This window comes from Aquarana catesbeiana, linkage group LG01 (assembly GCF_042186555.1).
Source record: "Aquarana catesbeiana isolate 2022-GZ linkage group LG01, ASM4218655v1, whole genome shotgun sequence".
NCBI lineage: Eukaryota > Metazoa > Chordata > Amphibia > Anura > Ranidae > Aquarana > Aquarana catesbeiana.
Genome location: NC_133324.1, coordinates 897,631,785 through 897,656,753, shown reverse-complemented (window position 1 = coordinate 897,656,753; position 24,969 = coordinate 897,631,785). Strand labels below are relative to the sequence as shown.

Below are 24,969 nucleotides of genomic sequence, written 5' to 3'. Positions count from 1 at the left end.
TGATAACCAAAGACAATTGTGTGCAGCAGGCAGAACAGTTTGTCCCTCCATTACTAGTCTTGTAGTTGAGCTGCAGGACTAATTTGATGCTGAAGACTAATACCGCGTACACATGATCGGACATTCCGACATCAAACTCCATGTTTTTTTTCCCGACGGATGTTGGCTCAAACTTGTCTTGCATACACACGATCACACAAATCTTGTCGGAAATTCCGAACGTCAAGAACGCGGTGACGTACAACACGTACGACGAGCCCAGAAAAATGAAGTTCAGTAGCCAGTGCGGCTCTTCTGCTTGATTCCAAGAATGCGTGGAACTTTGTGCTTCGGAATTGTTTACGACAACGGATTTTGTTATCGGAAAAGTTGAGATCCAGATCTCAAATTTTGTGTGACAGAAGTTCCGATGGAAAATGTCCGATGGAGCCTACACACGGTCGGAAATTTCCGACAACAAGCTCCCATTGAACATTTTTCCTCGCAAAATCCGACCGTGTGTACGGGCATAAGGCTGGCCATACATTATACAATTTTCTTGTACAATTTTTTTAATTAGATTTACCAAAGCCATATAATATGAGGTCAAACCTAAATGCTTTCAATTTGTATACAATCAGGCAGGCCCTTGCACAACATATGATTATGTATGTTGAGGCGTTAGCTATTAAAATTTAGGCCTTAAATCTTAACACATGTATCCACTTCAAAAATCAAAAAACAAAAAAACAAGTGGATGGGAATAAAAATTTTAAAAAAATAAAAATTCTGTGCTGTTGATAGCAGTCATGTAATGTCATGTAATCTAATAAAGCAATAACAGTCATTTTTGCTATTTCTTTGTCACCACGTGCTCATATGTGAACCATGCTCTTACTTATAAGTGCTCCTTTTTACAAATGTGCACCACCACCTGTAGTAAGGGTGCCACTCACCATATAGCTTTGGCCCACCAGGACACTCACAGCTTATATATGGAATTCCTTTTATATTGGCATGGGCTCAGCATCCATCCAGTTTCACCAGCAAGGATACCCAGATAACTTTGGGCCACCAGGACACACACAGCATATACGAATTTCCTTTCTATTGACATAGGCTCAGCAAGCATCCAGTGTCACCAGCAGTACAAAAACACACAATGTTCCAGGCGCTGACTCTATGGGAAAACCCACTTCCCACTGCCCCAGAGCCTATCTGCTGCAGCCTTCATGAAACCACATTGGTGGAGTGGGTGAATGGGGTAGGAGAGATGCAGACAGCACTATCCAAAACTCAATGGGGTTATCGAGCCTCTAGTCAAAACAATGCCAAGCCGGTGTAAAGGCTAAACAGTTTGATAAACTTGTGAAGTACATACGATACCAGGCTGGTATGAAAGGGTGAAGATGGGTTAATGTCCACTGGGTCCAGTAGGCAGAAGAAAGAAGATCATCCGCCGTTCCCTACAGCACACCGATGGTGTGGAGCCGTGGGCGCTGGGAGCCAAGCCGGAGGCCACCGACGCTCCCGTGTGACGTCACCGCGATGTAAGGGTGGAGGGGCCGGATACAATGGACCTGCCAATCAAACCAGCATGAAACGCAGGAGAAGCTCTTACCGTGATGACGCGTTTCGTGCGCATGCGCTTTGTCAAGTCCTTGACAAAGGACCCAGTGGACATTAACCCACTTTCACCCTTCCATACCAGCCTGGTATCGTATGTACTTCACAAGTTTATCAATAAAGTGTTTAGCCTTTACACCAGCTTGGCATTGTTTTGACTGGAGGCTCCATACACCCCATTGAGTTTCGGATAGCACTGTCTACATGTCACCAGCAGGGATATCCCCAAAATGAAAAATCAATACCAAATGATCGTGCAGTACATCTATTAAAAACTTATCCCATAAAAACCTAAGCCAGTAAACTCACATTTACTGTACATGTGCAGTGTAGTGGCACCCAGTGTAAATCACGTGGTTTGGTATCTCGTATCTATGAGTAGGCATGCGTTTCACCTGCGTATAGCTGCTACAAGGTCTTTGCAGAGAGTTCAAACAAACTTTTTTAACGTTGTCCTTTATGGGGTATTGTTTGTAGAATTTTAAGGAAAATTATGAATTTATTTAATTTTGGAATAAGGCTGCAACATAACAATATGTGGAAAAAGTGAAGCGCTGTGAATACTTTCCGGATGCACTGTAAATCTAAAGAAAATCGTATAATGTGTGGCCAGCTTAAAGCTGGCCATACACTAGTAGAAGTTCTTTCAACATTCTTCACTTTAGGAACATTTGTTTGATTTTGTAATCATTAGTGGGGTCAAATTGATGCTCATTTTTGACCATAGCGCTGGAAAAATTAGAAGGAGCAGGCTGCAAAATGCTTCCTGAACAGTCTAATTTATAACAGTGTATGTGGTTTTCTTTCTGGAAATTATATTCGCACCAAAATTAAATGTTAAATGCAAAATTCAATTTTGAAGTACTTTTTGAACGACATTCATCAAGGTATCCAGTGTACTTCGAATTTTCACACAAATGTTTATGAATATTCGTACAAAAAGTAATTCAAAAATCTACTAGTGTATGGCCAGCTTAAACCAAGACAAAAAAGACAAGGGTGACCCTTTAGTTCCTATTTTTATTTTTTTATTTTTTTCTCTCTCACTGCTGTGTTCTTCCCTATTCCCTATTCAAATGCTACTGTTTGGAATGATGATCTGTATGAGCAGGAGCCCTTGTGCTTGGAGAACAAAATGGCTTAGAGGTGCATCTGTAGGTGACCCAACAAAATGAATACGTGATATTGTAGTACTTGACATCTTCCCCTAAAAAGGAACTTGTTTCACATTTGACTCAACTTGGCAGGTGCATTTTCTTGGGCCATGGGTCCATGAAGTACAAAAACCATTTTACTCAAATAAATTAAAATGATAAAGTAGACCACCAAACCTAATGATGCCCCACAGCCATTAAACTTTGGCCTGTGTGTTTTCATCACTTAATGTGCAGTGAAGTATAGATATGAGTCTTTAGATCATTAAATGTTGCTGACATACAGTAGCTGCACTGGAGATCTTCCTGAGCTGATTACCCTTGAAAGAACGGTCTGCAAAATTGTTAAAACTACTTTTCATGACTGGGCAGAATGTACCGGTGACTGGCAGCAGTGTTGTGTAAGTGTGTATTTCATACAAGTTTTTAAGGACTAAATTTGACTTGATTTTAGCTATGAAATATGACACACATAACTTACAAACAATCAATTTATAATTACAGGAGGGACTATTTCTTGCTCAACGTAACCCAAAAGTTAGCTTGCCCCTTGGGTGAAAATGGGGAATTGTGCCTCTACTCGGTCTCACTGCTTATCTTCACTTTAGCTCAAGAACAATAACTTGGTGCTTCCTTTATTAGAACAGTCAATAATTCTCCTTCACTTTATACATACATAATTGGAATTGGCACACGTTTGCTAATGTACATCATTCCAAACTACTCAGCTACAGATCTATTATCATTTTAATACTACTGCTGGCAGCTGCAGCTAGAATTGTCTATGAATCACAACTTAGATGATGCACTGTAATCACCATGAATCTTATCCACTAAGGCCTAAAATATCATCTTTAATGCAAATCTTAACTAAAATATTTTGCCTAAATTTTCAAAAAGATTTTTTATAAAAAGGTGGCTAAGTACACTCATGGAGAGCTATATTTGTATCCAGAGGAATTTACCTTTTGCAGCGCATCTGGAAAGTATTCACAATGCTTTACTTTTTACACATTTTGTTATGTTACAGCCTTATTCCAAAATAGATTTATATAAATTATTTTCCTCAAAATTCTACAAACAGTACCCCATAATGCCAACGTGAAAGAAGTTTGTTTGAAATCTTTGCATATTTATTAAAAATAAAACCTGAAAAAAAATCACATGTAAGTATTTCCAGGCTTTGTTCAATACTTTGTTGAAGCACCTTTGGCACCAATTGCAGCCTCAAGTATTTTTGAATATAATGCTACAACCTTGGCACACCTATTTTTGGGTAGTTTCTCCCATTCTTCTTTGCAGGACCTCTCAAGCTCCTTTAGGTTGGATGGGGAGCGTTGGTGCGCAGCCATTTTCGGATCTCTCCAGAGAAGTTCAATCGGGTTCAAGTCTGGGCTCCGGCTGGGCCACTCAAGGACATTAACAGAGTTGTCCCGTAGCCACTTCTTTGTTATCTTGGCTGTGTGGTTAGGATCGTTGTCCTGCTTTATGATGAACCTTCGCCCCAGTCTGAGGTCCAGAGCACTCTGGAGCAGGTTTTTATCAAGGATGTCTCTACATTGCTGCATTCATCTTTCCCTTGATCCTGACCAGTCTCCTAGTTCCTCCCGCTAATAAACATCCCCACAGCATGATGCTGCCACCACCATACTTCACTGTAGGGATGGTATTGGCCAGGTGATGAGCAGTGCCTGGTTTCCTCCAGATATGGCGCTTGTCATTCAGGCCAAAGAGTTCAATCTTTGTTTCATCAGACCAGAGAATTTTGTTTCTCATGATCTGAGAGTCCTTCAGGTGCCTTTTGGGAAACTTTAGGCGGGCTGTCCTGTGCCTTTTACTGAGGAGTGGCTTCCGTCTGGCCACTCTACCATACAGGACTGATTGGTGGAGTGCTGCAAAGATGGTTGTTCTTCTGGAAGGTTCTCCTCTCTCCACAGAGAAACGATGGAGCTGTGTCAGAGTGACCATCGGGTTCTTGGTCACCTTCCTGACTAAGGCCCTTCACCCCCCGATCGCTCAGTTTGGCTGGGCGGCCCGCTCTAGGAAGAGTCCTGGTGGTTCCAAACTTCTTCCATTTACAGATGATGGAGGCCACTGTGCTCATTGGGATCTTCAATGCTGCAGAAATTTTTTCTGTACCCTTCCCCAGATCTTTGCCTCAATACAATCCTGTCTTGGAGGTCTACGGACAATTCCTTGGATGTCATGGCTTGGTTTGTGCTCTGACATGCACTGTTAACTGTGGGACCGTATATTGACAGGTGTGTGCCTTTCCAAATCATGTCCAATCAACAGAACTTACCACAGGTGGACTCCAGTCAAGTTGTAGAAACATCTCTAGGATCAGTGGAAACAGGATGTACCTGAGCTCAACTTTGAGTGTCATAGCAAAGGCTGTGAAGTCCTTCTGATGACTTCAGATGTTGCAAATTTGTTCAAAATTGATAGCAAGATGAATGCAGTATGTTTTTAAAAAATACTGGAGGAACATTTGCATTCATCAGCCAGGAAGCTGCGCATAGAACGTACTTGGACATTCCAACATGACAATGTTCCAAAACACCACAAGGCCAAATCGACCTGTCATTGTCTATACCAGAATAAAGTGAAGGTTCTGGACTGGCCATCTCAGTCTCCTGACCTCAATATCGTTGAGCCACTCTGGGGAGATCTGAAACGTGCAGTTCATGCAAGACAGCCCAAGAATTTACAGGAACTGGAGGCTTTTTGCCAAGAGTAATGGGCAGCTTTACCATTTGAGAAGATAAAGAGCCTCATCCACAAATACCACAAAAGACTTCAAGCCATCATTGATGTTAAAGGGGGCAATACACGGTATTAAGAACTGGGGTATGTAAACTTTTGATCGAGGTAATTCGGGTAGTTTCTGCTGTCTTTTTATGATTTAAAAAGAGTAAACCCAGTTGATTTGATAATAAATGGCTTCAGCCAAACACTAACCATAAAGTGAAAGTTGTTGTGTTATCATTCATATTCTCTGCAAAATGACCAATAAATCATAAATTCTGCGAGGGTATGTAAACTTATGAGCACAACTGTATATAACCCTTGAAATTATTTCCGAAATTTTGCTGGCAGTTGAGAGACTGGTGGTAGAGACCTAAACTGGAGGTGGGCTTTAACTGGCATGATATAGTTATGAATGCTTCATCATTGTTATATCTGCTTTTTATGGCTGGTTCTCTTTAACCTGTAACCCAAATAAACATGACAGCACCATAAACTGATATTATATGCTCCTTTCACCCATTTTACTTCACAAAAAGGAAGTTAATGGAAGGCATATTGCTCTCTGTCCTTTCCAGCTGCACGCTGACCCCTGCGGCTTAGAAATGATTGCTCTGACCTGTTAATCTGCCGTGCTCCTCCTTTCCAGCAGCTCATCCACTAAAGCAAATGAAGTGTTTTTTTCTTGTGCGAATGACAGTCAGTGTCTGTTCTTGCAGCTTTTACTGACTTGTTAACAGCCCAGGATGAGGACAATCCGGCAGAGGCAGTCCCTTAGCCAGTCACTTGTGAAATAACGTCTCGTCACTAACTACAGTATTGATTCCCACCCACCCTCACCAACGGTGTCATTTTCTCTTCCCTGCCACTAAACTCCGTAACAATACAAGAAGCGGTTTAGGGCCCCATCAGTGCTAAAAAAAAAAAGGCCTCTCTTCCCTGGCATTTCATTGATTTTTCTCAAAAGCTTTTAAATTGCTCCTTCATTTGACTCAAACAGTCATTTTATCTGTCGTGAATGGCAGTACTTCTTGCCTTGTGTTTAAACAATTGCTTCGTCCTCTCAGTTACTAAACTGTGACGCCCTGTTATTGCAGCGAAGTAAACACTTTACACGGTGTGCCTTAATCCCTGATATCTCGTCCCCCACTCTCAATTGTTCCACTGCTCATCTTGGAAGCTGAGAATTTCACTCAGACATGTATTGTTAGGACTGGTGGAGGTGAATACATTGCTCCACGGTCTGTATTTTCATCTACAATAAATGGAAACTTTGAAGGACAACTTTGTGGTTGACCCTCAATTCGAGTTTTATACAATGATTTACAGCCAGGCTCAGTAGGTTTTAGTGATTAGCCATCTTAGCTTGCAGCTTTGGGTTTGAGTGCCATCTGAGACTCTTATCTGCATGGCGCTTGTTCATACTGCCTACGTTTGCATGGGTTTACTCAGTGCTTCAGTATGCCCTAACAATCCAAAAATGTATGCAAATTAGGCATGCACCAATACCAGTTTAAGACTGAGTACGAATACTGATACTTTTTCTCAAGTACACTCCGATACCAACTACCGACTACCTATTTCTATGAAGCCGGTTCACATATGTGCGGGCCAGCTGCAGTTCGATTTTAAAGAGTCAGTTTCGATTTTCAGTCTGGTTCAGGTGTGATTTCCAGTGCCATACATTTAAAAAAATTCACACCTGAATTGCTGAACAAAATCGCACTGGACTCTTTTTACAAATCGCACTGAAACCAGCTCCACACATATGTGAAGTTATCAGTTTTTAGTATCGGAGCATTTGCACGAGTACAAGTACTTGTGCAAATCCTTAGTATCACTGCTGGTATGGGTGCAACGCTAATGCAAATATCAAAATGCCCTAATGGATGTCAGTCTGGAGCGATGGATATTCCTAGGCAGACTTCATTAGCATGCATACTGTCCTAGGTAGTGCTGCCATAAATGAAAGAAACGAATGACAATTTGTGAAGGGGGTGAGCAAGGGACAATAAAGCTGGGGCAGAACGGGCTAGATCAGCCATTCTCGTCGGGGTTCCTCCAGAGGTTACCAAGGGTTCCTTGGGTTTTGGCTGATTGACCTACCGTTTGATGGTGCCTGCATAGTTCCGGAGCCAACACCACTTGGCAAAGCCAACAGTATGACACCAGTGATCTCTTTTTAGCTGTCTGTAAGGGTGACATTCAGACCACCACTGTAAGGGTAGCAGTCTTCCTACTGGCCACCAGTTAAAGCTGGCCATAGATGGTGTGGTTTTCTTTCCTGCAACCACAGGTGAATCCCTCCCACAGAGCTATTGTGTTCTCCCGGCAGTGGGGCGCGGGGAGTCCTCCCTGTCGGGAGAGCACAGTGATAATTGCTAGCGGCTATAGACGCTGGCAATAATCACATTATGGATTTAACATGCTGGTTGGACTCGAGTCGATCGATGGACTGACTTGGGTACAAGCCTGCCCATACATGGTTCGAGTCTTGGCCGGTGTCTGCTGAACTGGCCGAGATTAAAACTATGGCCAGCTTAAGGGGCATTTTTCCCATTGGACCGCAATGAATTGGTTTAAGCAGGAGTTCCTCAAAACTATGCAAGACTGAAGGTATTGTTGGAGCTCGCCTTTAAATGAGATCTACTTTTAGTTACCTAATTGCATAAACCCAGTATTACTGCATAACTACAACCCTTTCTGTGAAAATAAAGCTCGTTATAGCCCATTCCAGGTACAGTGCTTGGAAGGCTGAGAATACATGTGTACACTCCTCTTGCTAAGCATGTCCTAACTTAGCAGGCATGGATTTTTTTCAGTATCCTAAAAAGCCTAAGGCACCCCTGGGTATCAGAGCATGCTGAACTGTGGATGTGAACAAAAACAACAAGAACATTTTACCCAACACCATGATTAAATAACCTTCCCTAGAATTTACAGCACCATTGCTACCGCACCATAATACTACTGCCATTGACCAGTAGTATTATGACCTTTCCCAAGAGCATAGGTATTTCCTAGCACTTGCAGCACCATATCCCTTATCCACTACTTTGTCCCTTCTTTGCATTATAACAAAACATAACCTGCACTGTATGTTAATTATATAACCAGCTGCAGTGGGATTTTGAAGCAGTGGTTTCTACAGCAAAGGTAATTACTTCCTGCCTTGTGCTACTTTTGATGATTTAAATAGAGGTGGGTGGGCAGGGTAGCCGACGTGAAGGTACTACATGACTGACCCAAAGTTGATTAAATTTCAGATTAGTTTATGCATCTTTATGACAATGGTAGGGTCAGTGAGAATCAGTTTTTCTGTGTTTTGTTGTAGATTGGAGAGACCCCGAACTGATGAGGGAGATAGAGCAAGCCACGGGGGAAGATCTGGGATCGTCCATGTACGCTGGGACATCTGGAAAGAAGACTAAGAGGAAGGGAAAGAAGAAAAAGTATCCGAATCTGACAGATCTGAAGCAGAAAGCAAATACCACTCGCTCCCGTCTAGAAAAGAAAGTTTTTAGCCCGTAAGATGCTGACCAGCTTTTTTCTATTTTTATTTTAGTTTTTTTACAAAGTCTGTGTGACTAATCTTATGTTTGCAAGAATTTATTCTTATGTTATTATATCTTATTTTTGCAGGAGATTTATTTGCATATATATAGTTTCCATGTCTGTTGCAGGACATCTCCCAGTAAATATTGGTAATAAACTGGTGTATAGTGAATGCTTATTGTGGCCATATGTGACCTGCACTGCGGAAACTGTGTCCAAAGCAGGCAAAGCTTAAGACAAAGGCCTAAGGCGCATTAGTATGTCCGTAGGCTCTCTGCAGGTGGTCATTTCTCAATTTCTGAATTCCTTGTCCGCAGTGTCTCTGTGTGCAAATGGCCATCTTAGTAGAGAAGTAGGACTTTGCTTCCCCATCTCAGTGTTCCCTTTTGACTGGTGATCTGATGACCTGTGGGGTAATGATCAGGAAGTTACATTCGAGGGGTAGGAATCCTATACAGAATGAATTAAGTAGAAGTAGGGAGATCCTTGTATACAGGTTCTCAGATACAGCTTCTTCTCCAGCAAGGAGAACAGTATGCAGCACTATGGTAACCTTAAACTAATTTTTACTCCAAATCTTTTAAGACCAGCAGTCAGAGGCAGCAGATGATCTCACACTGCAAAGATACAGCCATGTGACTCAGTGCAGTGCTGGGACAAGGTAATTCGGTGCCCAGGGCGAAGATGGCAAACTGCGCCCCCCACACCAGGTGTAAAGAAAGAGTCAGTGTCATTTTAAAACAAGAAAATACCCATTGAGGTTTCTGTATCACTGTATGCCTTATCTAAATAAAGAATTGGGAAAAAAAAACAAGAAAATACCAGTCCCTCCCTCCAACAGAGTGATCACTCTGCACGCAGCAGGACTAGTGGGCGGGGTTGGTGCTGCACCCCGGCCAGATCTACAACACGGACAGTATACACAAACAGGAAGAGAAAGCAGTGAGTCATCAAGAATCAAGTTATTATAAAAAAAAAGTCAGCGGCGGCCGCGGACATTGCAAGGACCGCTCACGGACACCTTGCTGATCCTTGTCCATGCTGCATTTTACAGAAATTAAAAGAGAAGTAAGGGAATTTTTTTGGCAGATTTATCCTTAGCTTGGTGGATGTAGCATCGACCCAATGCTACATCTGTCCCCCGGCGCCTCTGCACTGAGAACTGAGTGATCTAACACTGCTGATCGCTCAGTTTTCCGAGCTCCATGAGCAGAGAGCTTTAGACTGTCAGTCACAGCTCTCTGCTCTTCTCCCTCCTCACTCATTGGAACGCTGAGCTGTGGAGGGGGCGGAGTTCCCGTCTCAGGCTCTTAGCGGCTTGCTGAGCCGGGTGTCAGTCCAGGCACCTGACAGATCCAGATTCCCATTGTCAGGATGACACGGTGCCTGGACTGATTTCTGTGACGTCAGCAGAGAGCTGACCTATGGATGTGATCCATAGGTGAAGTACAGCCAAACAAGCTTTGGCTGTACTACTTTAAATAACATTGGTCATTAACCTCCCATCAGCCTCCTCCCCCAATCCAGCTGACTCATTTATTAATCTGAGATGCAATCAAAACTGGTGTCAATGGACAGTGTCAGATATTTTTTTTTAATTTTTGTTATTTTTTTACAATTTATTTTTGTGGGGCTTTTTTTACAATGGGGGTGGACAGTGCCAGTAGGGCAGTGGATGGTGTCAGTTTGGTTTTTTTTTTTTGTTTTTTATTAGCTATTCATTTTTAATATTATTATTTTCTTTTTTTTCACAGTGCTTCTGGGGAAGGGGGTGGGGAGGGTAGGAGGAGGAGGGGGGGTTATGGGGCAGTGGGCAGTGTAATTTTTATGGGTTTTTTTTTGTTTTTTTAACAATTTGTTTCTCTTTTTTTTTTTTTTTTTCACAATGCTTTCTGGGGGGGAGGGACTGTGGACAGTGTCGGGGGGGGGGGGGGGGGAGATCAGTCCATCTCAGTCCATCAAGTCCGACCTATGTGTGTGATTTTGTGTCAGTATTACATTGCATATCCCTGTATGTTGTGGTCGTTCAGGTGCTCATCTAATAATTTTTTGAAATTATCGATGCTCCCCGCTGAAACCACTGCCTGTGGAAGAGAATTCCACATCCTAACCACTCTTACAGTAAAGAACCCTCTACACAGTTTAAAACCGCTTTTATTCTAATTTTAGTGAATGGCTGCGTGTTTTATTAAATTCCCTTTCGAGGAAAAGTTTTATCCCTATTTTGGGGTCAACTGTATGGTATTTGTACATTGAAGTCATATCCCCTCTCAAGTGTCTCTTATCCAGAGAGAACAAGTTCAGTGCTCGTAACCTTTCCTCATAACTAAGGTCCTCCAGTCCCTTTATTAGCTTTGTTGCCCTTCTCTGGGACTTCAGAGGAGGCATTCCTCCTGAGGACTGGTGCCCAGAACTGGACGACATACTGCAGGTGCGGCCGAACCAGAGTCTTGTAGAGCGGGAGAATTATCATTTTATCTCTGGAGTTAATCCCCTTTTTAATGCATGCCAATATTCTGTTTGCTTTTTTTGCAGCAGCTTGCCATTGCTGAACCTGTCATCTACTAGGACCCCCAGGTCCTTTTCCATCTTAGATTCACCCAGAGGTTCTCCCCCTAGTGAGTAAATTGCATTCATATTTTTGCCACCCAAATGCATTATTTTAAATTTTTCTACATTAAACCTCATTTGCCATGTAGATGCTCACCCCATTAATTTGTTCAGATCTTCATGCAAGGTTTCCACATCCTGCGGAGAAGTTATTGAGATTGAGCTGTTTATCCCATCCTCCAGGTCGTTTATGAATAAATAAATAGGATTGCTCACAGGACAGAACCCTGGGGGACCCCACTTTCCACCCCAGACCATTCCGAGTACTCCCCATTTATCACTACCCTCTGAACTCACCCCTGTAGCCAGTTTTTAATCCATGTACTCACCCTATGTTCCATGCCAACGGACCTTACTTTGTACAGTAAACGTTAATGGGGAAATGTATCAAATGCTTTTGTAAAATCCAGATACACCATGTCTACAGGCCTTCCTTTATCTAGATGGCAGCTCTCCTCCTCATAGAAGGTTACTGCTAATGATACCATTGTCATTACTAAAATCTTGTATATAGTCCCTTATCATTCCCTCCGAGAGCTTGCATACTATTGAGGTTAGGCTAACTGGCCTGTAATTCCCAGGGATGTATCTTGGCCCTTTTTTAAATATTGGTGCTACATTGGTTTTTCTCCAATCAGCTGGTACCATTCCAGTCAGTAGACTGTTCGTAAAAATTAGGCACAATGGTCTAGCAATTACTTTACTGAGTTCCTTAACCCTTTCATGACTAAGCCTATTTTTGAAATTTGGTGTTTACAAGTTAAAATCCATATTTTTTGCTAGAAAATTACTTAGAACCCCCAAACATTATATATATTTTTTTAGCAAAGAATCTAGAGAATAAAATGACGATTGTTGCAATATTTTTTATCACACGGTATTTGTGCAGCGGTGTTTTAAACGCAAATTTTTGGAAAAGTGACACTTTCATGAATTTTAAAAAATCCAAACAGTAAAGTTACCCCAATTTTTTTGTATAATGTGAAAGATGATGTTACGCCGAGTAAATAGATACCAAACATGTCACCCTTTATAATTGCACGCACTCGTGGAATGGCGACGAACTACGGTACCTTTGAATTTCCATAGGCGACGCTTTAAAAAAATTTTACGGTTACCAGGTTTGAGCTACAGAGGAGGTCTAGGGCTAGAATTATTGCTCTCGCTCTGACGATCGCGGCGATACCTCACATGTGTGGTTTGAACACCGTTTACATATGCGGGCGCGACTTCTGTATGCGTTTTCTTCGCTGCGCGAGCTCGCGGGGACAGGGGCACTTTAAAAAAATTTTTTTTTTTTTTTTTTATTTAATTTATTTATTTTTGTACTTTATAAATTGTGTTAAAATTTTTTTTTTTTTTTTTTTACTTTTATTGCTGTCACAAGCAATGTAAACATCCCTTGTGACAGTAATATGTGGTGACAGGTACTCTTTATGGAGGGATCGGGGGTCTAAAAGACCCCCCATCCCTCCTTTACACTTCAAAGTATTCAGATCGCCGAAAACGGCGATTCTGAATACTGTGTACTTTTTTAAATTCGGCGCCATTGGCAGCCGAGTAAACGGGAAGTGACGTCATGACGTCGCTTCCGCATTTACAAGAAGAAGGCTGGAACGAAGCCGCTCGCAGCTTCGTTCCAGTCCGCCCCCAGCCGCCGAAGGCAGCGGACCGGACACCGGGCCTCCCGATCGCACGGGAGGCCCGGTAACAGCGGCGGGAGGCGGCGGGAGGGGGGGGATGTCCCCTCCCGCTCCTCCGGTATAACAACCGAGCGGCTTTTAGCCGCATCGGTTGTTATATTCGGGTAGCCGATCGCCCGCTGAAAACAACGGTACCGGGATGATGCCTGCAGCTGCGGGCATCATCCCGGTATAACCCCGGAAAGCCGAGGACGCATATATGCGTTCGGTCGGCGGGAAGGGGTTAAGGACCCTCGGATCAAAGCCATCTGGTCCCTGTGACTTGTTAGTGTTAAGTTTTTCAAGTCTATTTCTAATTCTGTCTTCTGTAAGCCATGAGGGTGCTTCCTGTGACGTGTCATGAGGATAAACATTGCTGTTTTGGTTACTGAAGCCCCCCCGATTCCCCTGTGAAGACTGAGGAGAAGAATAAATTCAATACCTTTGCCATCTCTCCATCCTTAGTAACCAGGTTCCCTTCATAAATCTTTATGGGACCAATATGATCTGACCTCCCTTTCTTACTATTTATGTACTTAAAGAATTTCTTGGGAATTTTTTTACTCTCCTCTGCTATGTGCCTTTTGTGTTCTGTCTTAGCCACCCTGATTTCACCCTTACATTTCTTGTTGCATTTTTTGTAAAGTTGGAATGCTGCTGATGATCCCTCTGCCTTATATTTTTCAAAGGCCTTTTCCTTTGCTTTTATATTCATTTTTGCAATGGAGTTAAGCCACTCAGGACATTTATTAGCTTTTTTAAATGTATTTGCCAATGGGATGCACTGTAAAGTAAAAAGTATGAAAGGGACAGGAGGGGAAAAAAAGAGGTATCTCTCCCCCCAGGGACTTTTAAGGTGCTCTTTAAATCAATGGTTTAATCACACAATTTCTGTACATTTATATAAAAAAGGTTTTTATTAGATCCAGATTAAAACATCAATGCCTCACTTAAGAGGCTAAGACATGATTCTAAAATGCCTAGACATGATTCTAAAATACCTAGACATAAACACTTTCACCTAGATTCTTTCACATTAAACAGTGTAACATATGGCAACTAATCAAAGGTGCCATGACAATCTGCCACTTGCTCTGCTCGACATGTTTCGCTCTAAATGAGAGCTTCTTCAGGAGTTTTTAAAGGGCAACGATTGTAGTAGACTCAGGCTACAGTGCACCAATGTGACATAAATGCTTGAGTAGTGTAAAATCTACTGCCAATTTCAAACAGGGGTATTCTCATATAGGAGGGACCTCACCGCCATAAGGGGACCACAGGGGAATATAAAGTATTCAAAGAAGACCCTTTTATGGAACCAATGTATAAATCCTGGCCTGGAACATAAAAGTCCCACAGCCCAAACGGATACAGTGACTAGAAATGACACCACGCTATGGCGAACTAACCACTGGCGACTGCAAAGCTTAAATATCCACAAAGAGCGATTCCCCTCCAACAGTCTTTTTTAAGACGTTGATACGGCACAAGGATTGGGGAGAACCCCTCGCCTCCCCTGCAAGACGGCACCGGCAATCAGGGGGATGCACTGGCTAATGCCCTTATTTAATATGCTCTTAAAGCACACCCATTTTTGCTCCGTGTTTTTTGTTCCTAAGATTTTATCCCATTTAATATCTTTTAGCAAGGCTCGTAGTTTAGGGAAGTTGGCTCTTTTGAAATTCAGTGTCTTTGTATTCCCCTTTTGTTTCCTATTGGTGTGATTTATACTAAAACGAATTGACCTGTGATCGCTGTTTCCTAAATAGCCCTGTATTTCCACATCCGTGATCAGGTCTGTATTGTTGGTAATCAGTAGATCTAGTAACGCTTTTTTTCTAGTTTGTGCATTTACCATCTGACCAATGAAATTGTCCTGCAAGACATTTAGGAAATGGCGAGCTTTAGATGAGTGCGCTGTCTATGTCTGGATAATTAAAATCCCCCATTATGATGACACTTCCCATGCTTGCAGCTAATCCAAATTGTGATAGGAAGTCCACCTTCACCTCCTCCCTTTGGTTAGGGGGTCTATAGCATACTCCCAGTGCTACTTTCCCCTTAGTTTCCTCCCTTTGTAGCTCTACCCATAAGGATTCCACCTCCTCCCTTGCTCCCTTAGTGATGTTATCTCTCAGATTCACCTTTACATCATTTTTTATATACAGGCATACCCCCCCCCTTTTTTTACTCTCTCTATCCCTGAGATATAGGGAATACCCTTAAATGGTTGCCAGCCAATCATGAGAGCTGTTGAACCAAGTCTCTGAAATTCCTACAAAATCGAAATCTTCTTTGTTCAACAGTATCTCTAGTTCTCCCATCTTGTCCGCCAGGCTCCTGGCATTGGTGAACATGCCATGTAGTTTAGACCGGTCGCATACTATCTGCTTATTGGATGTTCTGAAGTTGCAAATATGACTTGTTATTATACTTACCACGAGTTTAGGTGCTTTAGTCAACCTACCATTAATGCCCCCAATACTACCCTCTGGAATTTGTTCCGCACTCACTATCTCTACCTCTGGACCCCCCCCCCCGTCACCTAGTTTAAAAACCCCTCTAACTTGTCGGCCATCTTCACCCCCAACAGCATTGAAAATGAATGTACAGGAGACAGAGGCACCCGTTTATTAATAAACTGAAGCAGAGTAACACACAATTTACTCTTCTCAGTTATCAAAGTACACAGGAGCGATCGATCACTGTGTCCAATTCAGAAAAGGAAGGAGCCAGTAAATTACTTATTTACTGGCCCCTTCCTCCGCTCTCCATCCTGACACATCCCCCCACAGTAGATGGCAGGAGAGGAGGGAAGCCGGCTGCGGGGGAACAAGGGGGGGCAGAGGAGGAGCACACAGCAGTCCAGAGGAAAAGGACACAGGGGTCCGGAGAACACGGGGGAGGAGGAGGACACGGCAGACATTGGGGGGATGATCGGTGCGGCGGGGGAAAGTTGCAAGCACCGATCTCCCTGCATGGCATTTTAGCTGACAGCTGCGGGTGGGAAAGGAGGTGAAGTGGCTGTCTGAAAAGCCATGCAGGGAGATCGGTGCTTGCAACTGTCCCCCTGCCGCAGTGCTGCACAATCATCACAGGCTGTCAAGGGGCAATCTTCCATGTGTGCAGGGTGGGGTCACAGAGCTCCCCTCCCTTTTGGGGGCCTGTGTGCAGTGAACACCCTGCACACATGGATGATACGCCACTGGTGCTGACAGAGAAGGGTGGTGAAGGGTTTGTGCTGTGTGCAGGAGCGCACGCAGCACATCTTACAGACTATTTTACAGGTACAGCGGTGCCGGCTAGCATGTGTAGTGACACACAGTTGTGAAGCACACTGCCGGAACTTCACCTGCGCCTCCCTCCCAGCACATTGTACCGCCCAGGGCCATCCACCCCTTCTTGGGTTCAGGTAACCTTTGGTAAAGTATATCTGAAGGCAATTTTTTTTTTTTGATAGAGTGGAGAGGGATTAGAACACCTTTCATGTTTTTTTATTGCTGTCTGTGTCCCCATTGGGTAGACTCACCCTCTCTATTTGTCCTAGTGACTGTTATTACTGAAAATAAAAAAACTAAATCAAAATAGAAATGAAGGGCAAGTCTTCTAATGGGGACACTACTTCTAGTGACAACCAGTGATTTCACTAATTTTGGAGGAATCTCTTCCTACTTCCTGTTGTGGCTATGGGACAGGAAGTGAAGTGAAAACTCCCTAATGGGACACAGATGGTAAAAGAAAAACTAACAGGTGTTGTAACGCTCCCTTGCTCTATCCAAGGTGAGAAAATAAAGTTTTGCGTTTTAGTTCTAGTACTACATTTGATATTAATTTATTGGTTATGAAATATAACACGTATACCTTGCATACAATTCATTTCTAATTACAAAAGGGACTATTTCTTGCTCAACACAACCCAAAAGTTAGCTGGACCCTTGGGTGCAAAAAAGATTTGTATTCAGTAGTAAACTGTGCATTTTTACCTTTTACCTATATGGAAGCCCTTTAATAAGGCTTACTTGTAGGTACAATGAATGTCTCCTAAACTTGCAGTATTTAGGAGATATTCACACTTGAAGCAGCCAATGGCATCACTGGAGCATGCGCACTGCACTCTGAATTAACAGCACACTCAGTGTGCCATCGATGCAGAGCATTGTGTTACGACCATGACTTGCGCATGTGAGGGAGTGATGTCATCTGTGCCCAGCTATTCAAACCACCGGAGAGCTCGAACCCAGAAGGAAGACCAGGTGAAGATGGAAGCTGTGACAGCGTGCCACTGGAGGGCTTTGTTTTAAGGTAAGTCTGTCATAATGCGCTTGTATGCGATGTATACTTTCCTAATCTGTCCAGAGGCCCACACTTCTCCTTTTTTTTTTTTTTAAATACTAGGAGTTTACTACGGCTGTAAGTGGAGTATTCAATTTGAGGCTAATGGTGGGAACACAGAATATTTTTCTGTAATCTGTTGATGGTTGGTTGTCTTGATCTGTTCAATTGTTTTTGCAATCGAAAAAAATATTTTATTGTGCACATGATTTTCTGAAAGTCACCTTTTAGCAGTATTTTACTTGTGTTTCTGGTAGCGCAAACATGCAGTATGTTGCTGAGCACAAGTGTTCTTGGCACGATCGCTCCTACTGCCACACGCATCATAAAACATGGTGTCTGACAGCTGGTATCACAGCACAAATTATATGATCTCGCTCAACAGGTCTTAATTAACAACTGGATGGACATCTCCAGGAGTGTACCAGACATCAATTAACAGCGCCCTTTCCCTGAGAACAAGCCAGATTTAATTAGCTCCGGGGAATTGAAGGGAAATCATGCGTCCAGCTGTGGAAACGCTTGACGAACAGATCACAGTTGTTGTAAATAAGATGTTCTGTAGTAGGCAGTTGACATGGCAGCATCATATCCCCACTCTCTGTCGCTGTGGAAGCTTGTCATTGTTCTATAAAGAGAGTCTGTCACCACGAAAACCACCTGTTTAATCAGGCTGCGGTGGAAGCAGCGTTTCGCTGACTCTTGGCACATACCAGTTCTGATTCATTGAGACGCTGTGCATTCTAAAGGAATAAAGCCTGGTCATTTTGCAAGGAATTTTTCAACTAGTTTACTAAATGAGGTGAAGCTGTACTGACATCTGTCCTCCATTCATGTGCAAGTAAAAATCCTTTTTTTATTGTGAGGCGGTCCTAGAGTAAGTTTAATTGGTAGCTTGCAGGTCCTGGACTTTCACAAAACAGTGAGCTGTGCTCTACCTTTGCACCCAGTCCTGGTCAACGAGGGACATGGTTGCTCGGACTGCAGCTTCTGTAAGCCATGTAATTGACACCACTTGAAAATGAAAGTTGACACCATAGTGAAAATCTGCAATTGAAATTCCGTTTTTTACTACAAAAGGCTAAAATCTAGCCAACTGAAAATTTTATGCGTTTCAGCCACCCGGACCTTAGTCATAGCTGTGACTAAGGCCTAAGTGGCTAAAATGTGTACATTTTGGTTGGCTGGATTCTAGTCGTTCCTATAAATGGATATTCAGTAGCAAATTTTCACTGTGGTGCCGACTTTCAGTTCAACTGGACCTCCATAAAGATGGGAATCCAATAGTGCACTAAAATCCTCCATTTACCGCCATGGTAAACTAAGTTTTCTGTTTACTAGCAGCACATATCTAAGCTGAAACACATGTATGTGTGTCCAGTGTAGTTTAGCAGAGGGTCTATACAGTCACCCCTCCCTATAAAAGTAATTGGGAGGTTTCAATGCTTTGTTGATATCTGTCCGAGAGATTGCAATGGGTTTTAGAATATAATCTCTGAGCTTCACACTGTAGAACGTGGAACCATAGGGTGGCTAAAGACATTGGTCAATCATAAGACTGTCAGATGTATTGTACATGTACCTTTCAGCCATCCCACAATGTCTTCTTGGCCAGTTTTTTCCCTAAACAGGAGCATGTTAGTCATGCGAGTCCTCTGTTTTGTGTATGTTATGATGATGGAATTGTACAGATGTTGCATAGCTCCTAATGACTACCATGATGTTAAAGCAAGGTGGTTGCAGACCAAAAATGATCATTGAGGAGGTCTGAGTAGGAGGTGCTGCATCCAGAGCTAGTTTTAGTTTCCCAGTGTGAGGATAAGTCCACACTGAGGCATTCAATGACTCTGGTTAGGTAGCTCCATGAACCTCTTGGACAACCAGCTGCTGAAGTCTATTTGCCCATAAGAGTCCATTGCTCTTTTCAGATCAGCCCTTGAATCCTTGATGAAGTGAGAACTTCGTAGCCCCTCAAATATGTTGGCTTGTTACCTTTTGGACTTCTATAATGAAATAACAATTATTGGATTCATAAACCTGTGGTGTGGTGCCCTTGAGATAATCTAACTTGCTTACAAGCAGTCCTTTAACTTTCAGAACTGAAATTACATTTTAAATTGGTTATATTTAAAAATCTATACAACTTTAACATTAGAAACTGTAGAAAAAACTGTGTTCAGGCTGAAGTTCTACAAAAAAAAATCCTTTTTGAATGCTTCCAGCATAATGTAAAATATCTTAAAATGTGCTAATATTAATAGGCATCTTTAAAAAGCTGGTCTTGGTGTAGGATTTGTAAGTGAGGGTAGCTGTATTTGTACGGTTTTAAATTGTCATAAAAATATATATTTGAAATTAAATCTTTATTTTTATTTTTTTGGCAATAACATGGTGTGGGTGGATTTCTGCCAATCAGACTGTGTCGCACCCCATCCAGCCTGTGTCTTAGAATAAAAGGGAGGTGCGGCCTCCATCAATCTACATGTAATATCACTCCCCCATTGTGTTTAGCTGGTTAGTGGGCATGGAGGAGGAGGGAGAGAGTGAGCTGTCATTTACCACTGTGTATACGCCCACATGTGTGACTCTATAGTCACATGGGCTGCTCAGATTTCATAGGGAACAAATGCTCAAGGTAGAAAATACACTGAAAACTGAGCATGTGCAGTAGCTATCAACACTGCTCTGCACAATCTCCAACTGCAGTGGGGACATGAACAGTGGGATAGAACAAGGATCAACCGGTGTTATGCAGAATACAAAAAATGAATCTCGTAGTGACGGAGTATGAATAACATGTAATACAATATTTACTGATAGTTTTTAACCACTTCAGCCCCGGAAGATTTGGCTGCTCAATGACTAGGCCATTGCTTTAACTGACAATTGCGCAGTCATGCAACGTTGTACCCAAACAAAATAGATGTCCTTTTCTTCCCACAAATAGTTTTCTTTTGGTGGTATTTAATCATCTCTGCGGTTTTTATTTTTTGCGGTATAAACAAAAAAAGAAGACAATTTTGAAAAAAAAAAACACAATATTATGTACTTTTTGCTATAATAAATATCCTCAATTTTTTTTAAAAAAAGCAAATTTTTTTCTCAGTTTAGGCCGATATGTATTCTTCTACATATTTTTGATCATAAAAATCACAATAAGCGTATATTGATTGGTTTACGCAAAAGTTATAACGTCTACAAAATAGGGGAAAGATTTATGGCATTCTTATTATTTATTTATTTTTTACTAGTAATGGGGGCAATCTGCAATTTTTATTGAGACTGCGACATTACGGCAGACACATCGGACACTTTTGACACATTTTTGGGACAATTGACAATTATACAGCGATCAGTGCAATAAAAATGCACTGATTACTGTATAAATGTCACTGGCAGGGAAGGGGTTAACACCAGGGGGTGATCAAGGGGTTAACTGTGTTCTCTAGTGTGTGTTCTAACTGTAGGGGGAGGGGACTGACTATAGGAGAAGACAGATCATGGTTCCTAGCTATAGGAACTCACGATCTGCCTTTCCTCACAGAACGGGGATGTGTGTGTTTACACACACACACACGCCCCTGTTCTGCCACTCGTGCCCGCGATCGCGTGTGGCCGGCGGTCACGAGCATCGGCACCCCCGTAGTGCATCAGGTGCCTGCTGCTATCCCGCTTAAAGGAGCTGACCTACAGCTACGACGGCTCATGGGATCGTGCCGATCTGCCGTAGTATAATGGCGGCTGGTCAACAAGTGGTTAGTGATGTGGGTTTAATGACCCTTTAAGCAGAACGTTGATCATATGCCCTGTTAGGAGTGTGTACTCCTCTCATAGGATAAGCAAAACGTGGTTCATGGAAACTTGTTTATGGAAACATTTGATCAAAAAAATCTTTTGCGTGAATGTTTGCCGTTCTTCCAATCCCTCCACTAACCTCTGCTCGCCCAACAAAAAAATTCAAAATACAAACATATAAAACCATCTACAACGCTGCTCTGTATAACATAACATCGCCAATCTCATCTCAAAATATAACCCGAACCTTGCTCTTGGCTTTCTTCCAAGATCTCCTACTCTAGACCCCTTGTTACCCCCTCCTATACTCATCTCTAGTACTTCCCCAGAGCCTCTCCCATCCTCTGGAACTTCCTACTCCAAGCTGTACAGCTATCTCCTACTTCCCCCTTTCTATTAGATTGTAAGCTGTCATGGGTAGAGATCTCCTAACTCTCTTGTCTTGTATTGTAAGTGTACTATCTCTCTCTTTTATTTGTAAAGCAGTGTGAAAAATGCTGATGCTATATAAAGCCTACATATATAATAATGTTACAGTAAAAGCTTAAATATGAGTCCCATATGGCAATTTTTACATTGTCCAGCTTGGGCCAGTGTAAGTATGTATGTGCTATACCTGTGGGACCCATGTAAAAGTCTGAAATCACTCTAGTAGACACCGCTACCAGAGTGATCACCAATAGCTTCTGGGTCCTGTGTCGAGTGGCTGCCCTTTGCTTTTTCTTAGAGAATGCAGAGTGTTCTCTGACCGGATGAGGTCGGGCAGTGATGTCACAATCTCCACCAAATTCAGTGAAGGAACACTTTGAATTCATTCAGAAAATGCAAAGTGTTTTCTGCATGTTTGTCTGCATTTTTCTCACTAAGCAGCAGGACAACCACTTGGCAAGGGTCCCGGAAGCCGGTGGGAATCACTGTAGTGATTACCAGCTTCCACAGGGATCCCACAGGCATGACACGTACTTATATTGGTCCAATCGGGACAAATGTAGCCATGTAAAAATTGCCCATATTCAGAATTCAGCTTTAAAAAGTGAAAAGTGTAGTTTCCCTTTAAAAAGCCCATTAAAGAGTTAACAGTACATACCCCACCCATCATGACCTTGAAGACAAGTTTAGCCTGAACCCCAGCACGGAAATTTAGACAGTCACCTTTCCCCTCCAAGAGTTTGGATAACAAGAATGCTTTGTCTGTGGCAGCCTTGTTCGTACCGAAGCTTGGACGTTTGCCATTTATCTTGTAAGGTCGGTGTTAAAGAATAATGACAAAGGTGTAGTGGGCACATTAAAGCGAGCCTTCCATTACTTCACTCCTCTTATTAAAACCTTGTTGAATTAAAACTATTTGTATTGCCGTACTTAATTTAGTTAACACGTCTAATTTGTTCTGCCTCATCAGCTCAACGTTAGGAGGACCCAGCGGTAATTAATGATACCGCCTTGTTTTTTTAAACATATCTATAAACATCCCGTCTTGACTTTACTTGAGCTTGACTTTATGTGTTTATTTTTGGGCTAACAGCTTTTCTCCTTTGCCTTCGTCTCACAGGGGATCAGTGAAACGGGTGATAAGCGCAATGAACCAAATGGATAAGAGGCGCCACGAGAAGTTTGCAAACCAGTTTAATTACGCATTAAATTAAAAATCAGAAGAAAGATAAACCGCCCGGTCGGCTTTTACATGGAAGACTTGTTTTAAGGACCTTTAACGAAAAATTGTTGTGTTATAAGTATATTTTTTTCCTTAATGGCTATGTCTTAACTTATTTGTGTCATTTGTTATACCTTGTCTTTTTTTTTTTCCTACCCTTGGAATGGTTTTACGGATATCTGGTTTATTTTTTAAAGAGAGGGGAAAAGTGCAATTATCTACAAACAAAGCAAAGGATGCCAAGAATGAATTAACCAGAGATGCTTCCCTGGAATAATTATAGTGCTTATACATTATAGGAAAATTCCTACTGCGATTTTTAATGGTCAACCTTCATTTAGAAGTAAATGCTTTATTTTTATTTTTCTGCCAGAAACGATTAGCGATTTTTGATCTGAGACAATTATGCAGATAAGGATACCTGATGTATTCTGTGTCTGTTACTAAAAGTATTGAAGCTAGTGGATCAACATGAGAGCAAAGCAATTAGCATTTTCACATTTAGATCAACAATAGTTTACTTTTGGGGCCTATTCCCGCCAAAGGTATTTCTGTTTGGTTGAACCCCCTACTGGCTTATTATATCTTAGAGTTTCTGGCATCCCCAGAGTAGTTTGCATCTTTTCTCACCCCACTGGGCCATAGCAAAGGTGTCTCTCTTACAGCTTCCTGTTTCTTGTCTGTGATATCCTTCTTTAACTTTGTAATTTCTATGGTAGTTGCTCACAGCTAGAAAACTTGTTAGGATAGCTCACCAGTGGAGGGAATTTCTGGGTGCTATAACCATTATATTGCCATTGACTTAATGATCACATTAGTGGTAGCAGTGACATGTAAACAAACTCCCGGATGCTAGAGTAGCCCAGAGTTTGTTTACCATTTTAGATTGCGATTTTCGCTTTGTAGTAGAAGAGATTTGGGTACCTGCAATTTGTGTGAAGGTGCCTCCCCCCCATGTGTCCTGGGCTTACCTGACCCTTCTGGGTGCCCAGGATCTCTGTGGTGTCCAGAGGGAGAATGACAATGATGTCTCCATTCCCCTGATCTTCCAGGGTAGTATGAACCAAGAAGTGCTCAGCTCTGAGCACTTTCAGGTTCAGAGCTGTCAAAATCTAGCCGCTGTAACTGGGGAAGAATTAACAGTCTGTGCTCCATCAGCTTCAATAGAGTGCAAAGGTAACATTTGGTGTCCAAAGGATCCCTTCTAAAGAGAACCTGTCACCTGTATTTTATCACACAAGGGGGCCTTTTATTCCTCTCATGATATCAATAAAGTTAAAAGAAAATATAAAAAAAAAAAGAATTAAAAGTTAAAGGAATAAAAAAAAAAAAGGTTTAAAAGCCCCCCTACGTACACACTAATGCATTTTTTTTGTGGCTTGACATGTTTAGAATCTTTGTACTTTACACAATCTCATCTTTTGTTTTGCAAAAAAATGGGTATTATATATTTATAGAATATATACATTATATTATATTTGTGTGCATAAGTTATTAAATGATTTTTGCTTGTAAATTACTTAAATTGATACAATTCTCTACAAAACAAATCTCAAAAACGGCCCCCTACCAAAGAAGATGACCCAGTGGCCTGTGTTCCCTATCTTCAATCTCTATATAAATGATGGTTTCCATCAGAATTAAACACTTCCAGGAGTGTTGGATGCCTGTGACGTCACGCTGTGTTTGGTCACTATGGCACTACTGAAATTAGTAGTGAGGTAGGGGTCAGGGGATGGAACTATGTGTGCATGTGTCGTGTCAGGGCACATGGGCAAGTGTTGAATGGCAAAGAGGTCATGGTTTTTGAAGAAAGTGAAGTTAGCAGACCTGGGTC

At 42.1% G+C, this 24,969-nt stretch overlaps 1 protein-coding gene across 1 annotated transcript in view; it reads left to right on the top strand.

The window, feature by feature from the left end:
• UVSSA (UV stimulated scaffold protein A) overlaps positions 1 to 24,648 on the top strand; it is a 143,647-nt gene extending 118,999 nt beyond the window's left edge. The window contains exons 13-14 of the mRNA XM_073610939.1: positions 8,842 to 9,034; positions 23,031 to 24,648. Coding sequence (XP_073467040.1) covers positions 8,842 to 9,034; positions 23,031 to 23,124 — 287 coding nt within the window. The 3' untranslated portion in view covers positions 23,125 to 24,648. The remainder of the gene's footprint in view (positions 1 to 8,841; positions 9,035 to 23,030) is intronic.
• The last annotated feature ends 321 nt before the right edge of the window (positions 24,649 to 24,969 follow it).